The following is an 18,250-nucleotide window of genomic DNA, read 5'->3' as shown; positions in this document are numbered from 1 at the left end:
CTAAAGCCCTTTCTGCACTACTACAAGTTGTTTTCATTGAAGGCATGGAACCACTCCTTACCAAAGAAAGTGTTTCTCTCAAGAACAATGGTGTATAAGGATGTGTCTCAGTCTCTACTATCACAATGTTACACAAATCAACTTTGTCATTCGTTTGAACAATATCAAACACATTCACAAGCAATTTACCATCACAAGGACTTTTTAAGGCTTGTATTGTGGCTGGGCTAAGAAGAGAAATTGGTTTTTCTGGACAACAAAACACCTTGAACTAAGAGACCAAACAATTTAATTCATGATATAGCATTAGTCTTTCTTTTGCTCCAAAATTTAATAAACCACTTCTCAACTTATTTTCCAACTCTTGTTCATTGAATTCATTTTTGTTTTTCTTCTTCTTCTTTCTTCATTTTCTCTCTTTTTAACTCAACCTGTTATTTTTCTCAATGCTCCCTTTTGATAATAAGAACTCCCCCAAACTTAAACCATTCTCTTCATCCTAACATATATGTTCATCTCAACTCAAGGTAAGGAGGTGAAGGATTTTTCAATAAGCTTAAGGTTCCAGGAATGAGAAAGTTTTTCTTTAAGGTTCAAAGGTTTTTCATTGGCTTTTAGGTTCAAAAATGTAGAAGAGGTTGAAGAAGAAGACGACCTTGATCATATGAAACGAGCAAGCAAATAGTTCAAACAGAGAAACTCAAGCAAAATCAATTGTGATTCCAAAGTGATAACATTCAACAATAAATCTTGGGCACAACATTTCACAGGTTAACTCAGGGTTCCAAATTTTGATAAACATCATGCCAAGAATATTGATCACAATTAAAACCAAGCATCTATCTAAACAAATACAAGCAACCACAACCTCTGTTCAACAAGCTCAACCATATCATCCCAATCAGATTTTCAAAACAATTCTCATGGATAAAGAGCAAACACAAGATTTGTATTCAATTCAAGCAAAAAATATGATTCACTCAAATTACCAAACCAATTGCACAAGAACTATCCACTAGGCAAGTCAAAAAGAAATCCAAAAACTAAAAAGTGAAAGCAAATAAAACTTAAAATTGAAACTAAAAAATCGATCAAGTTGGACACTTTGCAGTTCCCGCAGCTCCCATGGAACACTAACTTCACTTTCATTTAAAGCATCTTCCTCTTCCTAGTAGCTTATACTCTACAACAGCTCCACCTCCCCCATAAGTAGGGGCCTGGCCCCAGGCCATGCTACACAAGCAGCAAAATCTTCAAGTCATACTCAGATCACACATGCCTCAAAGGTTGACCAATGGTGGTTTTTGACACCTTTAAAGTCCTAAGGAAGATGTTATCCTACAAAAATTAAGCTCAAAGCAAAAATAACATTCTATAGTTAATAACTGGATAGAAAGGTCCAAAAACAAACTAAAAGGAATGTGTGAAAAGGTGCAAAGAAAAGAAAACCTCAAAACAAACAACAATAAAAACGTGCCAAGACCAAAATGCCTCTGCAACACTGGCGTTCAGTTGCAGCCCAACTATTCTGCAAAATTCAGCTTTTTGTGAAAATTTGCCTTTCACTCTATGATTTTTGGCAATTGACACTCTTTCAATGCATTTACACACCAAACAAGCTAAAACTAACCTAATACACTCATAACAACCACAAACACAACATTACAACTCAAAAATCACAAAAATGCAACACAACATAAACAGGCAAAACATAAGTTACTAATGCACATGACACAAAAACCATACAAACACAAGTAAAAAGGGTAAGAAAATGGAGCTGTCTCCCAAAAGCGCTTGTTTAACGTCCTTATCTTGACAGATTACTCAATTAGGCATGGATGTTGTTGTTGGTATGCTCCTTTCACCAACTCCTCTTAAATCACTTTCTAGCCACCAAATCAACTCGCATAGCTTAAGCATCTTTATTTTAGTTCTTCCACTACCTTGACATCTTCAAACACTCAATCCTCTTGATCAACTTTGGCTTGCTAGGCTCAAGTTCTTTGTCTCTCATCAAAGGGTGGTGGTGACTAGTCTTTCTCTTTTGCTTCTCCCTTTCTTCTTCTTCTTTCACTTAGCCCTTTGAGCATCTTCAAGGAAGGGGGAATTTGGGGCTGATTGTTGTGCTCAAGCTTATTGTCCCCTTTTGGCATCATGCTTCCTTCAATCTCGGGGCAAACATGAAAAATTTGAGGCTGCAGTCCTCTTTGTGTGAAATTGTCCTGCATCAACTTGGAGACAACTAAACTAGAAACACAAATTAGCCCAAGTAGAACAGAAAATTTATTTACAAAAAAAGAGTTAGTTCTCTATACAAAATCAAGTCTACACAAGTTAGAAACTTCACAAAAGTCTAGTATTGACAAGAGTCGCTGACAATGGCGCCAAAAACTTGTTAGGTCATTTCGGCAAGCGTACCGAATCGTTCAAGTAATAAAACCATGGTAAGACCAGGTATCGTTTTCCCAAGAGACTCGTAATACTAAAGAATTGTGCGATTAACAACTCATTTAGACTCAATAGAACATCATTCATTTACAAGCATGTGCAAAAAGATAAATTCATAAATAATTACAAGGTTGGACTTTGGTGTTTGAAGGCACTTAGAAATGGAATAGACTAGAAATGGTATGAAATGACATTCTTAAGGTTAGTTTTCACCTACTTCACTCACTCTTGTGCTTACCCAATTTCATCTCCTCTCCATCAATTCACTAAAGTCAATCCACAAAAACACTCTAGCCCTAATCCCTTAGGTGCAAGAGCCTAGGTTTTCCCGATTAAACTTCAATCCCTTGGAAAATCTAACACGCAAACCCACATTAATGAGCTAGGATCTTAAGACAACATGTGAATCATCTTCCATCCCCAGAATCAATGACCACAAGGACTCTTGTTTTAGTTTTAGGTTCCATCTTACGTCCCCATAATCCATGAAACCCCAAAAATCAAGTCATGAACATTCCTATTACATGCAAGCTTTAAGATCAGAAACAAGAATACTAGTAATTGATAAAAAAAAGCATGTATATATATATATAATCAAATCATGCAACAAATACACAAGAACTCAGAGGCTTCAACAATCCCCAACAAGATGGGTTTGGCTCTCCATTTCCATGGAGAGCCTTTAAGCTTACAAAATGGCCATGGAAGAAGATGAAGAACCAAAGAGGAAGAAGGGAGTGTTCCCACGAGCCCTAGCAGCCCTCCAAGCTCTCCTTTGAGTGAGATGCACCTCCAAAGAACCAAAGATCTATTTCCCTTTGCGTTTTGGGTCTACATAAACCAATTTTTCCACATCAGCATCGTCACCGCTCAACTGCACCCCAGCTGCAGCCCAGTCGTGGCATTCTAGAGGGTTGGCGCTCAGCTACAGTCTAGTTGTAGCTCAGCCACAAAATTTCAGTGACAGAGCACTCAGCTGCACCCCAGCTGTACCTCAGTGGCAGCAGTCCAGAAAGCAGGCGCTTAGTTGCACCCCAGCTGCACCTCAGCTACAACATTCTAGAGACAGATATAGTTCAGCCGTAGCCCAACTGCAGCCCAGCTACAACATTCCAAAATTCTCTCTTTTTGTTTTGCTTGCTTTTGTGGCTGGTTAAACTCTATACATTGGCGGAGCTTCTTCTAAGGATAATATTAGCTACAAAATAAAAGGATTAGTGATGATATTATATCAATGTGGCTCAAAACACACTTATTTATAAAAGCAAGATAAAAAAGAGGATTAAACAAGTTTCAAGCTAGAAAAGAGTTGATTTTACTACTAAAATGATGCCTAGATAATGGTAAGAATTAGCATTATCAATTGGGGTTAAAAAAAATTACAACACAAACAAGAGAAATTCCATTGAAAAAGTTCACAAGACCAATGTATCCACAAGTCTTGTGGGTTAGGGTTGATTTATGAACTTTCTTTTCAGAAAAAAAAAATATTTATTTTAATACAATAATAAAATGCAATTAACTCTCATTTTGTCATAAATTTAAGTGCTTTTAATTTGTCAAAAAATTATATATAAACATTTTAATCAAACTAACAAAAACTTTATAAAAAGTTTCAATAAATTTGATTGCTTACTTATATAAAAGTATTATGCAATAACATAAGACATCAAAATCTTTAACTAACTAAACATATTTTTAAAATATATAAAATAATCATTTAATTTTATTGTGCCATACATAAAAAAATCTCATTTTAAAAGTTTAAAATAATGAGTTTATGAATAATAAATTTATGAATTTTTTAATTATATTATTGTTTTCCTTTTTTTTATGTATGACTTAAATTTATATTTAAATTTTATCAATTATTAATTTCTCCTAATAATCAATAAATATATATATAATAATAATAATAATAATAATAATAAGTATATATTTAGTAATTATAAGAAAAGTTTAGTAAAATTTTATTAGAATTAATTCAATTTTTTCATATTTGGACTAAATTTTATGTTTTTTCTGTTATATATAGAAATTTATCACACTGTAGTACTTTATTAAATACTATAAGTTTCGTATTTAAAAAACTGATAAAATTAATAAATAAATTATAATCAATAATTATATTAAACTATATATTATATATTTCATTTAATAACATAATAATAAATATGATACAAAAATATTAATTTAAATATAAGAAAACTATAACATATTTGATTATCTAATAAAATATATAATTTTATATATTAAATTAATTATATATTAATAATGTAAAATATTTGATTGTGCTTATATTCATGATTTATATATAGTAATAATCACAAATAAGAATTTTTAAATACAAAAATAATTTTAAAAATACTATAATAATAAAATATAAACAGAAAATATAAGTTAAAACAAGAATATATATATATATATATATATATATATATATATATATATATATATATATATATATATATATATATATATATTTATATATAACGATTTGTTATCATATAATGCTTGACAAGTTAACCCATAAGAAAAAATTGTTAATAGTAGTTGACTTACCTACGGATAAAAAGTCATAGGAAAGTCTAATCTTCTAATTAAGTATATCGTAGCTATTAGACTAGCTTTGCATCTATTTTAATTCCATCAGCTGTGTTTACTTTTATATATCCATTTGGATCCTATGATAGATTTATCATGTGGCAAATATTATTATTTTCAAGAGCCAGGATTTCTTCATTCATGGCTTTTCTCCAATTAGGATATTTGCATGTCTCTTTGTAAGTTTTGATTCACTATCATTTTAAATAGTGTTTCATCCATGCTCCCACCAACAAACTCCAAGCAGATTTTTAGTACTAAGGAATGGTAATTGTTATCATAAAAGACATGAGAAACAAGACATTTGGCTGAATTTTCACTGGGATGCATATACAAACTACCGTGCATAGAAGGTGTTTGTTGTAATTCTTCTGCCACAGGAGCGAAAGAAAACAGCCAGAATGAAACAAAGGAAAAGAGACAATGAGAGAACAACAAGATAGCCAAGGCGCAGCAGAGATCTTATTCAAGTGTGACGGTGACCATCTTGAAGCTTGACAACACGCCTTAGATCCATGAAGGAAAAAGAGCAGAGATAAAAAAGAAGATAAAGGCACACGAGAAGAAAAAGGAGGAAAAACTATTACTGATCAGTTGAATGCTGGATCTTGAATCCAAAAATAGGTTATATTGAATGTGAAACAGCATTCAAAATCTTACTTTCCATCATAACCATGTTATCTAATGCCCTGCCCAAAGGAACTCCATAATGCTCACATTAACCACATTACTTTCCATAAACATTCCATCCCTTGGAAAGTCCACAGCCGTAGCTAGAATATTCACATATATAGGGACAGTGCACTTAAACTACAAAGGTGCTATCGACCCCTCCTCTCTGCCTTAACCAGCATAGCAGCATACATTAAAGATAATTCTGGCAGGTTTAGTTTATCACATACCCTAAACAAGTGTTTGACTGTGATTCAATCACTTGCATTTCTTTTGCCAGCCAAAATTTACATGATCACCTCTACACAATACGCAATAAAATTGGCTAGACGAACAATTAAATAAAACAAAAGGAGTGACAAATTATTGACTTTTCATGGTGTAATCTGAATAAGCAATAGACAAGAAACAGAACAAAACCAGCGATGAAATTGTGTGGAGAAAAGACATTCTGGAAATTATATGCAAATACAGTGCGCACAAAGTGGTGCATCCCTTTCATTTTGCACTTTAAAAGATCAGAGACTACACTGAAATTGCCTCTGCACTGGCTCCAAGAAACTGCCATTAGTATCCGCTAATCATGTACAAGCTCTTATATATTCTAACAAAAACAATTTCTTGCAGGTGCATATCATTCTTTCAGGGAGGGTTCTACAGCTGGTTCAAGCACAACAGGCTCCAATTTCTCTGCTTCACCATTACCTTTGGGTATAATGAGTCCATATCCACCTTCTTTTCTTTTATACACAATATTAATTTCCCCTGAAGCAAACGAAAAACATTTTTAATTTCCCAGGATATAAAAAAAGATAAAGTACTCGTAATTAGGGAAGAGGTCCAAGAAAACGGCAGGAGAAGCATATCCAAACAAAATATAGATAAATATCCACTAATTTCTCACCAGTTTCTTCGTTTCGAAAACCATAGAAGTCATGATCAACATTTACAAGTTGCTCTATTGCTTCAGACACAGTCAAGGGTGGCATGTCAAAGTACTTTGTGCGAACAACCTGTTAAGACAGCTCACAATTTGGGTAGGAGCAATGTAAGGAAAGAGAGAAAAATCCCGTCTCATGCTAAGAAATAATGCATCTACTAGACTACTAACAACAGATAGCAAAGGAATTTAAGTGCAAGGTTTGAATTACTCATTGCAAAACATCATCAGAACAACCCTTCCAAACCAGACAAACCAATTTTAATATTATGTCTACGTAGAACTACTTTCACTTCTATTTCTAGAATATATCACAATCTAGCATTAAGTATTTTTGGGGGAAGGAAAGAGATGTACTGGTGAATATCTCAAACTTATTTTCTAGAAACATTAATAAACGTGTACGAACCCAATTTAAGATATGCATAATCAGAAAGCAAAGCAAAAGCAGAACAGAGCAAACGAAGGAAGTAGGCATCACATGAAGCTGAATTTAAGTGTAGATATATGAAACTAAACAATAAGACCTAGCCGTGAAGTACCAACTACCAACCTCATCAATTGATTCTTCTTCCTCCTCTGGGGATAATATTTCATCCTCTACCACAGGTAATTGCTCCACCGGCTCCCTAACCTTCGACCTATTGAAACCCTTCATGTGGCGACCATGATCTGACTCCTTTTCCTTTATTTTCCTCAACTTTCTCTGAATGATCGATGATACCAAATCTATACTTCCATAGGTGCTTTCAGCGTCCTCCTCAGCCCGCAACACTCCGTGCCTCTTAGTGAACAAAGTCACCTAATACAAACCAGAATCAAAGAATTAAACCCACTTGGTAAATGTGTACCAATCACATCCCATGTTACCAAAATTAGTACTTGAAAATGAAAATAGGCACACCTCACACCTACGAGTTCTGGGTCCTCTTCCAAATTCACCTCCTCCTCTAGTAGAAAGCCTCACATCAACCTCTCTCACTAGGTGAGTATGCTTCTGAACCGCCTTTCCCACCTTATCTTCCACATGCTCCTTCACAGCATCAGTCAGCTAAAAACCAAGATAAATAACTTATTAGGTTAATTTCAAGAAAGCTGAGTTTGGTGTTTCAAAAATTGTTGCTTTTTAAAGAAAAAGAAAATGGGGGCAACAGTGTGGGGGTAAACCCAAAACCCAAGCATACCTCGAGATTTTTACCCTGAATGATCAATTTGACGGAAGAGAGAGGACCGTCCCATGACATGCGAGCAGAGAGTGAACGGCCAGTGTTGGTTGTGGAAGTGGCAGCATATTTGAGGCTTACAGTGTGGCCCAAGAAAGTTGTGGAGAGGGTGTTGGAGAAGGGGTGTGGAGGTAGCAGCAGATAAGGTGAGGAGAGTGATGAGGGAAGATAGCAAGAGGGGCGAAGGGTGGTGTGAAAACTAAAGAGAGTGGCCATTGAAAAGAGAGTGGATGAAGGGAAATGAAGATGGAGGATTTTTGGTGAAGGTGTGAGGAAGCTGAACGAAGGGGATGATAGTTTGGAGCAAGAGTGAGAGTGACAGCATTGGATATGGGTTTGTCTCTTCCTCTTGTCGGATGAGGATGAATATTCAAGTGTCACACGTGGCCCATTTTATCTGTAACCAAACAAATCTAAAAAAATTCAGACATTAAGCATTGATTTCATTTCGTGATGTTCAAGTGATATTACATAATCACTATAAATGTATATTAATATAATTATTTGTGCTAATTTCTATAAATTTTTCCTGTTAGATCGTTTTTTGAGACGGATCTATAGAATTACTCAAATGTTAACTTGATTTGGTTGTCATTTTTCATTTTTGTCTTCCTTGATCATGGAACGAGTCTTCTTGTTAAATCAACAAAAAAAGAAAATTACATAAATAATAAGCATAAAAATAATTATTTTAAAAAAAAAATCTTATTAAGATGTACAAATCTCATATGTATTTTAGTCAATATTTTGTTTAGATGAATTAATATTCAGATTTTTATTTTGTATATTTACAATCTAGTATTTGTATCTGTGTAATGTAACACATTAGGATTAATTAGTAATTGTTAGCAACAAAAGAGTTTTGATGACAAAGTTAAATTTGGAATTGATGACTAATAAAATTATTATTAAATTAAAACTTTTATTTTTAGCAATTTGTAATTATATTATATATTAGTTTTTGTATTTTAAACTTATTTTTATCAATACTACAATAAGATAATTTTCAGAAAACACACTAGAATATTGATTATTATTTGGGATAATTGATTATTCTAGTAGAGATCAGAAATATAATATTTTTTGGATTAATCGATTATCATTTGGGATAATCGATTATTTTAGAAAAAAATACTTTGAAAAGGTTTACAAATAATAGATTATCATTTGGAATAATGAATTATTCACATGACAGTTGCAATAAGACTTTTGAGCTTTTATCTTATTTTTGAACTGAGCTTATATATAACTTATTTTTGAGCTTTTTTAAAGTTACGAAATCTTAAAACTTTCTTGATAATTAAGTATTTTATCTAAACTCTCTATATTTTACGTAAGGTTGAGAAACTTGGTAAAGGAAATGCTAGTCTTAGTATGTTGTAGCACATCTGGTGAGCAAAATTTAGCTTGTCCATCCTTGTGTTTGTTAAAAGGAGGTGTTGTAAATATCTTGTCAATCAAGAAAGGACTATTTCCAAACCTCTATTATACTTCACTTTGTAAATTGTTGGTTTATTTTTAGTTATAAGTTAATCCTATTTTAGTGAGATTACTAACTGGACAATCCAATATAAAAATTACTATGCAAGTTTTTCTCTCTTATACTCTTTTATTTACTTTCTTATATTTGTCTTGATTTTTCTGTAATGTGAAGTTAATTTTTAAAAGAACAAGTATAAGAAAGTAAATAAAAGAACACATCAATTAGAATAAACTTTTCTACAGTTTTTAAAAGAACCTAAATCCACATCATTGAGCCACATCAATTAAAAAGACAGTTCATCGTGCCACGTCAATCACAGATTAACGTCGTTGGGCCCAATTTAACGGCAGGGGCCCAATTGTTGCAATTTTCATAAAATAAGAACTCAATTGAGACACCGAAAAAGAACATGACCAATTTGAGATTCTCATCCAAAAATGGAACCTGTTGAATGATTAAACCTTTAAAAAAGGAAGTCCATTTAAAAAGAAGCTAGTTTTATTGAAAAACCAGTTCACCCCATTTTGCTTGTTGTCAAAATCCAAACATTATGCGGTGTATTTCCTATAGTAAATTGGTCTCTATGTTTTAAACCTCTAATTCATTTTGATATTTATTTATTTATTTACTCAATTCAATCCTAATATTGTCAATGTGGTCATTTTCATTTTCGTTATATTATTGTTAACACTGTTTGAAGTATTAGGTATCAAAATCTAAGTTATCTCCTATTTTGAATAGTGTCACATATCAAAATAAGAGTGTTCTAAGATAGAAGACGATCCTTATTTTAACATGTAACATATCTAGATTTTGACATGTAACACTCCTATATTGATTGTAGTTAACAAATGTAGGGACTCATTTGACTGAAAAAAAAAATATAGAACCAAAATGAATGAAAAGTTTAAAGGACCAAATTGTTTAATTAAGCTTTAAGATTATAATATATTTATAAGACTTAATACCTATTTTAGTCCTTATTTTCATAACTTTTGTTCAAAGTGGTCCTTGACTTTTTTCCACGTTCAAAGTGGTATCTTTTTTTGTAGTTTTTGTTCAATTTAGTCATTTTCCTTTATGAGATTTGAATTGTTAACAACACAATGTCCACGTGAGCCTCAATGAATGATGTTGTTGTCATTTTGTCTAATGTGGTTGCCTATGATAGCGAAGCAATTAGGATTTTTTGGTTTCCCATGGCAATGAAGCAATTAGGATTTTCTAGTTTCCCATGGTAGTGAAGCAATTAGGTTTTTTGGTTTCCCTTGATAGTGAAGTAATTAGGGTTTCTTGGTTTTCCATTGCAATGAAGTAATTAGAGTTTTCTGGTTTCCTATGGTAGTGAAACAATTAAGGTTTTTTGTTTGGGTTTTCGATTTTTAGGTTATTGTTGTTTCGTGTTAGTTTATGGTGGTTCTGCATTGCAGGTGCTATAAGAGATGTGATTTTGTGGTGGTCTTCTCTAGTGGAGCTAAGAAGTGTTAAACTCACGATTTGAGATTTTCTAGTTTGGAGAAGATGACAAATGGTGTTATGCAAGGTGAATGCAATCAGGTTTCATCGTAGTTTAGAAAGGGATATCTGTGGTGGTGCGAACTAGCATTGCAATTTGAGATTACAGGTTTGGGATGTGATTCATGATTTTGGGTGCTCGTGATTTTGTGGTATTGGTTTCTTTTTCGATTTGGGTCTTTTTGCTGAAGGTTGCGATTTCGAACAATGGTGGCTTGTGGTGACTCTGTATTGTTATGTGGTGGTTGACGAAGACGAAAGGTGCAACGAATTACCAGCAATGGTGGAAGGAAACCATGGTGATCTGGTGGTGAGAGGTTAAAGATAATGAGGTGGAAAGAGACTTTGGGCAGTCACATAAAAAAATGGGGCCACATCATAACGATTTAAATGCTATAAAGAAAAAAAGACTAAATTGAACAAAAATTACAAAAATTAAGATCACTTTCAACAAAAAAAAAGTTGAAAACCATTTTGAACAAAAGTTTCAAAAATAGAAACTAAAATAAATATTAAACTTCATAATAAATAATTTTTAATAAAAACTAATATTAAATGTGAATAATAAATAAATAATAAGTAAATAAAAATATATAAATTTTAAATAATGCATATGTGTATTTGACATGAGTGTTCATACTTCTACTTAAAATATAATTAAATAAAGTAAAATAATGAAATAGATTCAAATAATTGGTGAAATTATATTTTGAATTTTATTTAACAAAAAACACTAAAATATTTTAAAATAAAATTTTAAAATATTCTTAATATTAATAGGATTTCTCAATTCTAACATTTAATTTTTGTTATTATGCTCACACTTATTTCACCACATCAAACTTTTCTTGTTCCAATATGAAACTTTTCTTATAGGAATATGCGTTTATTCCTTCTACGGTACAGAATATAAAGTATTATATGTTTATTCTATTATTTATTAGCATTTAATAAATGACTTGTAGGTAAGTTTTTTCATTTTATAAAAAATAATATATAAAACATGTAAATTAAATTTTTTTATGAAAACTTATAATTTGTTGTGTGTAAATGGAAAACCTCTAATTTGATACAAAGTATCATTTAATTATTCAAAATGACAGGTTTAATGTTAAAGACATTTATTTATATTTTTATTAATATTAGTGAATAACATTTACTTAACCATTATGAAAGATAATTTATTGTTCCTATAAATCACATTATCATAAACACAATAGTATATATACTTATGACTCCATAAATATTAAATATATACAATTTAATTAGTACAAATAAACATAATAATATATAGTTATAATTCAATAAATGGTATAATTAATCCAACATAGTATTCTTGGATATCATTAATCCAACATAACATTATTTGATACCAAGATCTTTAGCTGTAGTAAAACTGGTGATAGTGCATGGATGGTCATAATCCCAGTTCATTGACAATTGAATATCGCAATAACTCCAAAAAAAACTTCATAAAACTATTAAAGAAACATTTTCAATCCAAATTCATTTAATATTTTAATTGTTTTATTATTTTTCTAACATATTGGAAATAGAGTGTTGTTTTGTTTTCTGAAATTTTCTTACGACAACATAGTAACTATACTCAATAATATTTAAATTAATTTTGAGTCATAATTTTTTTAAATAATATTTATTCTTACAAATAATTGAATTAAAATTGATTAAACCCTAAAAGGTAAAACCTAATAGATATGACATAATATCTTACTATTTTAAAAAGAGATAGTTTGTAGTGATTCTTATTTAGAGTTCATGACAATTTTTTTTTCTTTTCAAATTATAGATGAGAAGTAAACATGGATATTATAAGCCAACTTAGATCTCACATAGATATGATTTTTTATTTTTAGAAATATAATATACTTTTTTTTATCATAGTACAACTCATATCACAATTTTTTATAAGTATTTTTACGAAAAAAGAAAAAATTATACTTAATTTTTTCATATACTATATTTATATAATTGCTATTTTTTTACTTACACAAACTATATTTATATAATCTTAGAAGTAATTCCTTTACCATGTTATCTAATTATAAATATGACAAGGTTGTTAATTTTACAATAAATTTTAAATCATGTCTGAAGTGATTTTTAATCAATTCACAATTCAAAATTAAACTATTTATTTACTTTTGAATATTACATAGTTAATTTTTTTAAGATATCAAAGTATTTTAAAAATATAAAAGAAAAAAATAAAATAAATAAAACATAAAAGATAAATATTATTTATATAATTTAACTTTACTAAATTTAACACGTAAATGTTATTATTTAATATGAAAATTTTAAAATATCAAACTTCTATTTTCATTTATAATTTTTAACATAAAAGAATATTAAATCTTGACTCTTGTCATAATCACGTGTGGCACCACGTCAGTGCAAAATTGCTGGAAAAAGATGGTCATGGACATATTGGATGTGAAAAGAAGAAGAACAATTACAATCTTTTCTCTTTCTTTTATTAATATCAGACCCAAATTAGTGTGTACCATGTTCTATCTACTAATCCTCTATTAATTTGTATATTTCCATATTACAGTTTAAATAAATGAGAGTTCCTTTGCATCTCATATCTGATAATTTGGGGAGGAAAAAAAAATTTGGTTGGCAATTTTTACGACAGATTTTGGCTGTCAATCGTTACAAACAAAAAAACGTTACCAATGAATTTTGGTCGTTGATATCGTCATATTTTTATAATTAATAAGTAAGATTTAGCAGCACTTTTAACTGTTTGTAATCTTAACTTATCAACAATATTTTATTATTACTAACAAGTTTTTTTTTGTCGATAATTATATTTTTTTAAGTGAATATCAAATATAAAATCCATACAATTATAAATAATTTTATTTAAACATAAAATCTTAAATTAAAAGACCTAACTTCAGTTAGTCCACTTAGAAAATAAATGGGCTTAAGGTTAGTCTTAATCCATCATTAACCAATATACCTACTGTTTCGGATGTGAGGGGTTGTACTGGTCCCACGTCTCCACGTCACTCTCTTCTCATATTCCGTACGTTGGATCCTCTGTACTCACTCCTCAGTTCGCCGGTGGGAGACCTGCAAAAGATTCTCCGATGCCAAAGTCAGTTGAGAGCTAAGGCGTTTTTCTCAGACAGTAATGAATGTGCAGTAAATGCAACCTATCTACCACTCACCCTGGATCTGTATTTATAGTTTTCGCTATGGGCATTGGATTAGTGAAAAGTTAATCACGGCCCAATTCAGCCCAAATAGCTTTTAAACCCTACTTACCTTAAGTTAGGATGATTAGTAACATGGCCGACCGCCCTCACGGGTCTTATCCTCGAGGTCGACCGGTCTTGACGAGTCCACGGCCTGGGCGGCCGGCTTTGGGTGAGTTTTGAGTATGGGCGCACGGGTGTCCGCCCTGCCATACATAACCTTTCACAATAGTGAGTGATCACGGGCACATGGGCGTCCGCTCTTCAATACCTGACCCTTCCCAACAGTGAGTAAAAGAGGTTTCCTGGGTCTCATACGGTAATGTGGGCGGCCGGTCCGTTTGGTAGTCCGATGACATGGATGTCCTTTCGTACGGTGTCCGGCCGGTCCTTGGGTCTCATACGGTGATGTGGGCGGCCGGTCAGTTGGCAGTCCAATGACGTGGGTGTCCTTCCGTATGGCGTCCGGTCCCTGCTGGTACACAAGCCCCCCAAGCCCTAGTGCACGTAGTGCGCGTAGGACTTCGAGTGTTGCGCGGCGTGGGCTAGCGATCCGTAGTTGGGCCGGATCTGGTGGGCTTTTGAGTTTGGACTTTTGGCGGGAAAACACGTGGTGCATCCACACTGGCGGAAGGGGAAACGTCTTCAAATCTGGGGCGTTGGTTGCGTTGGATCTGGACAGCACAGATGCCTTCAACGGTCACCTAAAATTTTCTATAAATAGCGGATGGGAACGGTGTCATTTTCACTTTTCTCCGTTTCATTCAAGATTAGAAATTCTTTTTCCCTCAGGTAATAAATGGCCGTTGTCCATACTGGGTCTTCTGGTTTTGAGTCGTCGGGTGGAGTCCGGGGGGGTCTGCAAGGAGCGGCGGCGATTCTCCAAGTTCGGTTTCTTCTCGCTTCCTGGATGAGGCTGTCGAGTTCTCGGGGCCGGATCCGGAGGCGTCGAACACGGCGGGCGATCGGATATTCCACGGCGTGCCTCTCTTCTTGCTCCAAGGCGGCGTCCGGGTAGAGGGTTCTCCTTACGAGCCGGACGGTTATGGGATAGTGGTATCTGACTGGGCTCCTTACGTCCCCGGCCTGTATGCTTCCGCGTATGGTTCCCGCAAGGATCTGGAGTGGAGGGTCAATCGTACGCATATCGTCCGGGATATAGAAGACTCGAGATTGATCCGGGCGGGAGTTAGTATGAGAAACGAGAGGGTTTTCTACGAAAAGAGGTCGAGCCCGGACGATTTCTTCTATATGTATGTGAATTTCTTTACTCATCTTTTCGTCCGGGTGCCCTTTACCAAGTTCCAAATGGCCGTCCTCCGGGAGGTTAACGTGGCTCCCGCGCAACTGCATCCTAACTCTTGGGCGGCCGTGCAAGCATTCTTGGCTATGTGCTTGGCCGTGGGCGTCACTCCCACGATTCCTGTCTTCTTTCACTACTTTGAAGTCCGTCCGCCTCCCACCGGCGGTTGGGTGTCCTTCACCTCCGTTCGGGAGAGGACACTCTTCCGCCCCTTCTCGGATTCATTCAAGAACTTCAAGCACCACTACTTTAAAATAATCATCGACGCCGCCGACCGCCATGAATTCCACGATGGCGAGGGGAAACCGTTGTTCCCTTTTTACTGGACGAGGGAGCCCCGGAGAATAAGGGCGTCCCCTGTGGGAGCGTTGAGTCCATCCGACTTAAGGCCGTGCGCACCATCAATGCCCTCCCCCGCCGGATTTCCGCCCGTCACTTGGTCGAATGCCTTAGTCTTGAGGATTGTGGACAAATGGCGTTCGGTATGGTATTATTATGTTGAGTTTGTTTGTATCTAGTACACTGATCTTAACGTTTCTGAATTGGTTTGTTTCTTTCAGAACTTATGACGACTCCTGCTCCCCGTCAATCCAACTCATGGCTTCCCGAAAGCGGGGTGGAGCCAGCTCATCCTCAGCCCGGCCGAAGGTCGCGCCTAAAGCACCCCGTCCTCTGCCTTTGAGATCGTCGGGCGGCCGCCTACCCCCAGTGCGCTCCACGCAGGCACAGCAAGCCCCCCAAGTTGAATCGGGCGGCCGCCTACCCCCAACTTCTGAACTTGTAGCCGTTCACGTGGATCCGTCTTCCGAGGCGGCCACTACTTCTGGCGCCCCTTTGGTGCGCAAGAGGAAGGATCCTGCGGTCGAAGGCCGTAAGGACAAGGAAGGCTCTTCGTCGCGGTCAGCGTCGAAGAGAGCCCGTAAGGGCAAGGAGAAAGAGAAGGACAAGGAGAGGACTCCCAGGGTTCCCCTATCGGGCGGGATATTTAGTCTGGCGTTCAGCATGAGCGACCGGACAAAATTCCACATGAGCTCCTCGCAGCGGGCGCTCATTGAACCTCTTTCTGAGGTAGAACTTACCAATGCCATGCTGGAGATGTCAACCCGGGCGGCCTCCCTTGCGTGGTACTTAAAGAAGTTTGCCGACCGCCCGGGGGTGGAGGAAGTGCGCGCCGAGCTGCTGGCGGAGAAGAAGAACTCGTCCTCCCTCCAATTAGAAATGGAGCAGCTGATCCTGAATCAAGACGAGTATGATAAGAGGATCGAGCAGCTAGAGAGCGATTTTGAGAAATCAAAGAGGGAGGCCGCTGAAGCCAACGATCGTCTGGCAGTCACCCGGGGCGATCGCGAACGGGTCTTGGAGGAGTGCAACCAACTGAATGCCAAGGTTTCACTCCAGCAGAACTCTGAGGCGGGGCTCCAGAAGGCCAATCGGACGCTGTCCGCCGATCTGACGAAAGCCAACGAGAGGATCGCCGAGCTCGAGGCGACCATTGTCTTTGAGCATGAGGAGGGTTTTAACAAAGCCCTCCGGCAAGCGTCCCTTCTGGCCGGTATTCAGGAACCGTACGCCCTGGGTTTCGATATTGAGAAGGACGTTTTTGATGGCGTCCTCGTGGATCTCAATACCGTGGACGATGAAGATCCAGCGGTCGAGGGGCCTTCCGGAGCTGTGGAAGCTGTCGAGGCCGGGCAGGCTGAAGAGGAGATCGTTAGGGATAACTAGATTTTCTTTTTTATACTTTAACTTTTTGTAACGTGTATTCTTGTGGCCGCCCGCCCAACATCTTGGGTTGTCGAGATGTTGGCCGGGCGGTCCTTTTGTAAATGCTGGCACGTTTTGGTGCTTTTGCCGATCAATACACAACTTTATTTTCTTTGCTTCTTTTAAGTTTTTTCGATGTACACTTATATTTTTTGTTTGAGGTAAACTAAACCAAACTAAACGTTATTCTTCGTTAACCGTCCGCCCAAATCGACTTGAGCTTTTAAGGCGCGGACGGTCAGTGGCTCTTCGGAGAAGAAATCTTTGCTGACCGTCGGGCCAAGTTGACTGGTTCCTGGGGAACGCTTCATTCATCAACTCAGACTTCTAAGGCGCGGACGACAGTGGTTCTTCGGAAAGAACTCTCCGTTCACCGTCCGGCCAAGTTGACAGTGGTTCCTGGGGAACTCTCCGCTCATCAACTTGGACTTTTTAGGATGCGGACGGCAGTGGTTCTTCGGAAAGAACTCTCCGTTCACCGTCCGGCCAAGTTGACAATGGTTCCTGGGGAACTCTCCGTTCATCAACTTGGACTTTTTAGGGCGCGAATGATAGTGGTTCTTCGGAAAGAACTCTCCGTTCACCGTCCGGCCAAGTTGACAGTGGTTCCTGGGGAACTCTCCGTTCATCAACTTGGACTTTTGCCTTAATCTGAGACTTAATCTTGAGAGAAAACGGGCGTCCTGTCATTGAATTAATAATTGAACAATGAAAATACAAGTCATAATTCAACTGAAATAAAATTTCAAATGTGTAGCGTTCCAAGTGTTTGGGATAGGCCGTCCGTCCGAGTTTTGTAGTCTGTATGCTCCATTTCTGAGCGCTTCGACTACCCGGAAAGGTCCCTCCCATTTTGCTGCCAACTTGCCATGCGCAGCTACTCGGTGAGCTTCGCCAGCCTTTCTTCATACTAAGTCGCCTTCCTGGAAGCTTCTAGGCCGCACCTTGGAGTTGTATTTTCTTTCCACCATGCGTTTGCATGCTTCGGCTCTTAAGGCCGCCCGGTCTCGACGTTCGTCTAAGGAGTCTAGCTCGATCCTTAGTTCCTAGCTATTCAGCTGTAGGTCCTCG

At 36.2% G+C, this 18,250-nt stretch overlaps 1 protein-coding gene across 1 annotated transcript; it reads right to left on the bottom strand.

Moving 5' to 3' along the window:
* Positions 1-6,066: 6,066 nt before the first annotated feature.
* Positions 6,067-8,209, bottom strand: LOC108329892 (ribosome-binding factor PSRP1, chloroplastic). The gene is made up of 5 exons (XM_017564266.2): positions 7,849-8,209; positions 7,569-7,715; positions 7,218-7,466; positions 6,629-6,737; positions 6,067-6,489 (listed from the first exon to the last, which is right to left on the bottom strand). The coding sequence occupies exons 1-5, from the start codon at positions 8,101-8,103 to the stop codon at positions 6,359-6,361; spliced, it is 891 nt and encodes a 296-aa protein (XP_017419755.1). The 5' UTR covers positions 8,104-8,209; the 3' UTR covers positions 6,067-6,358.
* Positions 8,210-18,250: the final 10,041 nt, after the last annotated feature.

The sequence above is a fragment of the Vigna angularis genome, chromosome 4 (assembly GCF_016808095.1).
Source record: "Vigna angularis cultivar LongXiaoDou No.4 chromosome 4, ASM1680809v1, whole genome shotgun sequence".
Taxonomy (NCBI): Eukaryota; Viridiplantae; Streptophyta; class Magnoliopsida; order Fabales; family Fabaceae; genus Vigna; species Vigna angularis.
The sequence above is the reverse complement of the archived record's forward strand: the minus strand, read 5'-3'. Positions and strand labels throughout refer to the sequence as shown.

Excerpts from the sequence above, each read along its gene's own strand:
- LOC108329892 (XM_017564266.2), bottom strand. The coding sequence starts at position 8,103 with ATGGCCACTCTCTTTAGTTTTCACACCACCCTTCGCCCCTCTTGCTAT. Across the intron at positions 7,716-7,848 it reads TTCAGGGTAAAAATCTCGAG|CTGACTGATGCTGTGAAGGA; the intron begins GTATGCTTGGGT and ends CTTGGTTTTTAG. Across the intron at positions 6,738-7,217 it reads AAGAAGAATCAATTGATGAG|GTTGTTCGCACAAAGTACTT; the intron begins GTTGGTAGTTGG and ends CTGTCTTAACAG.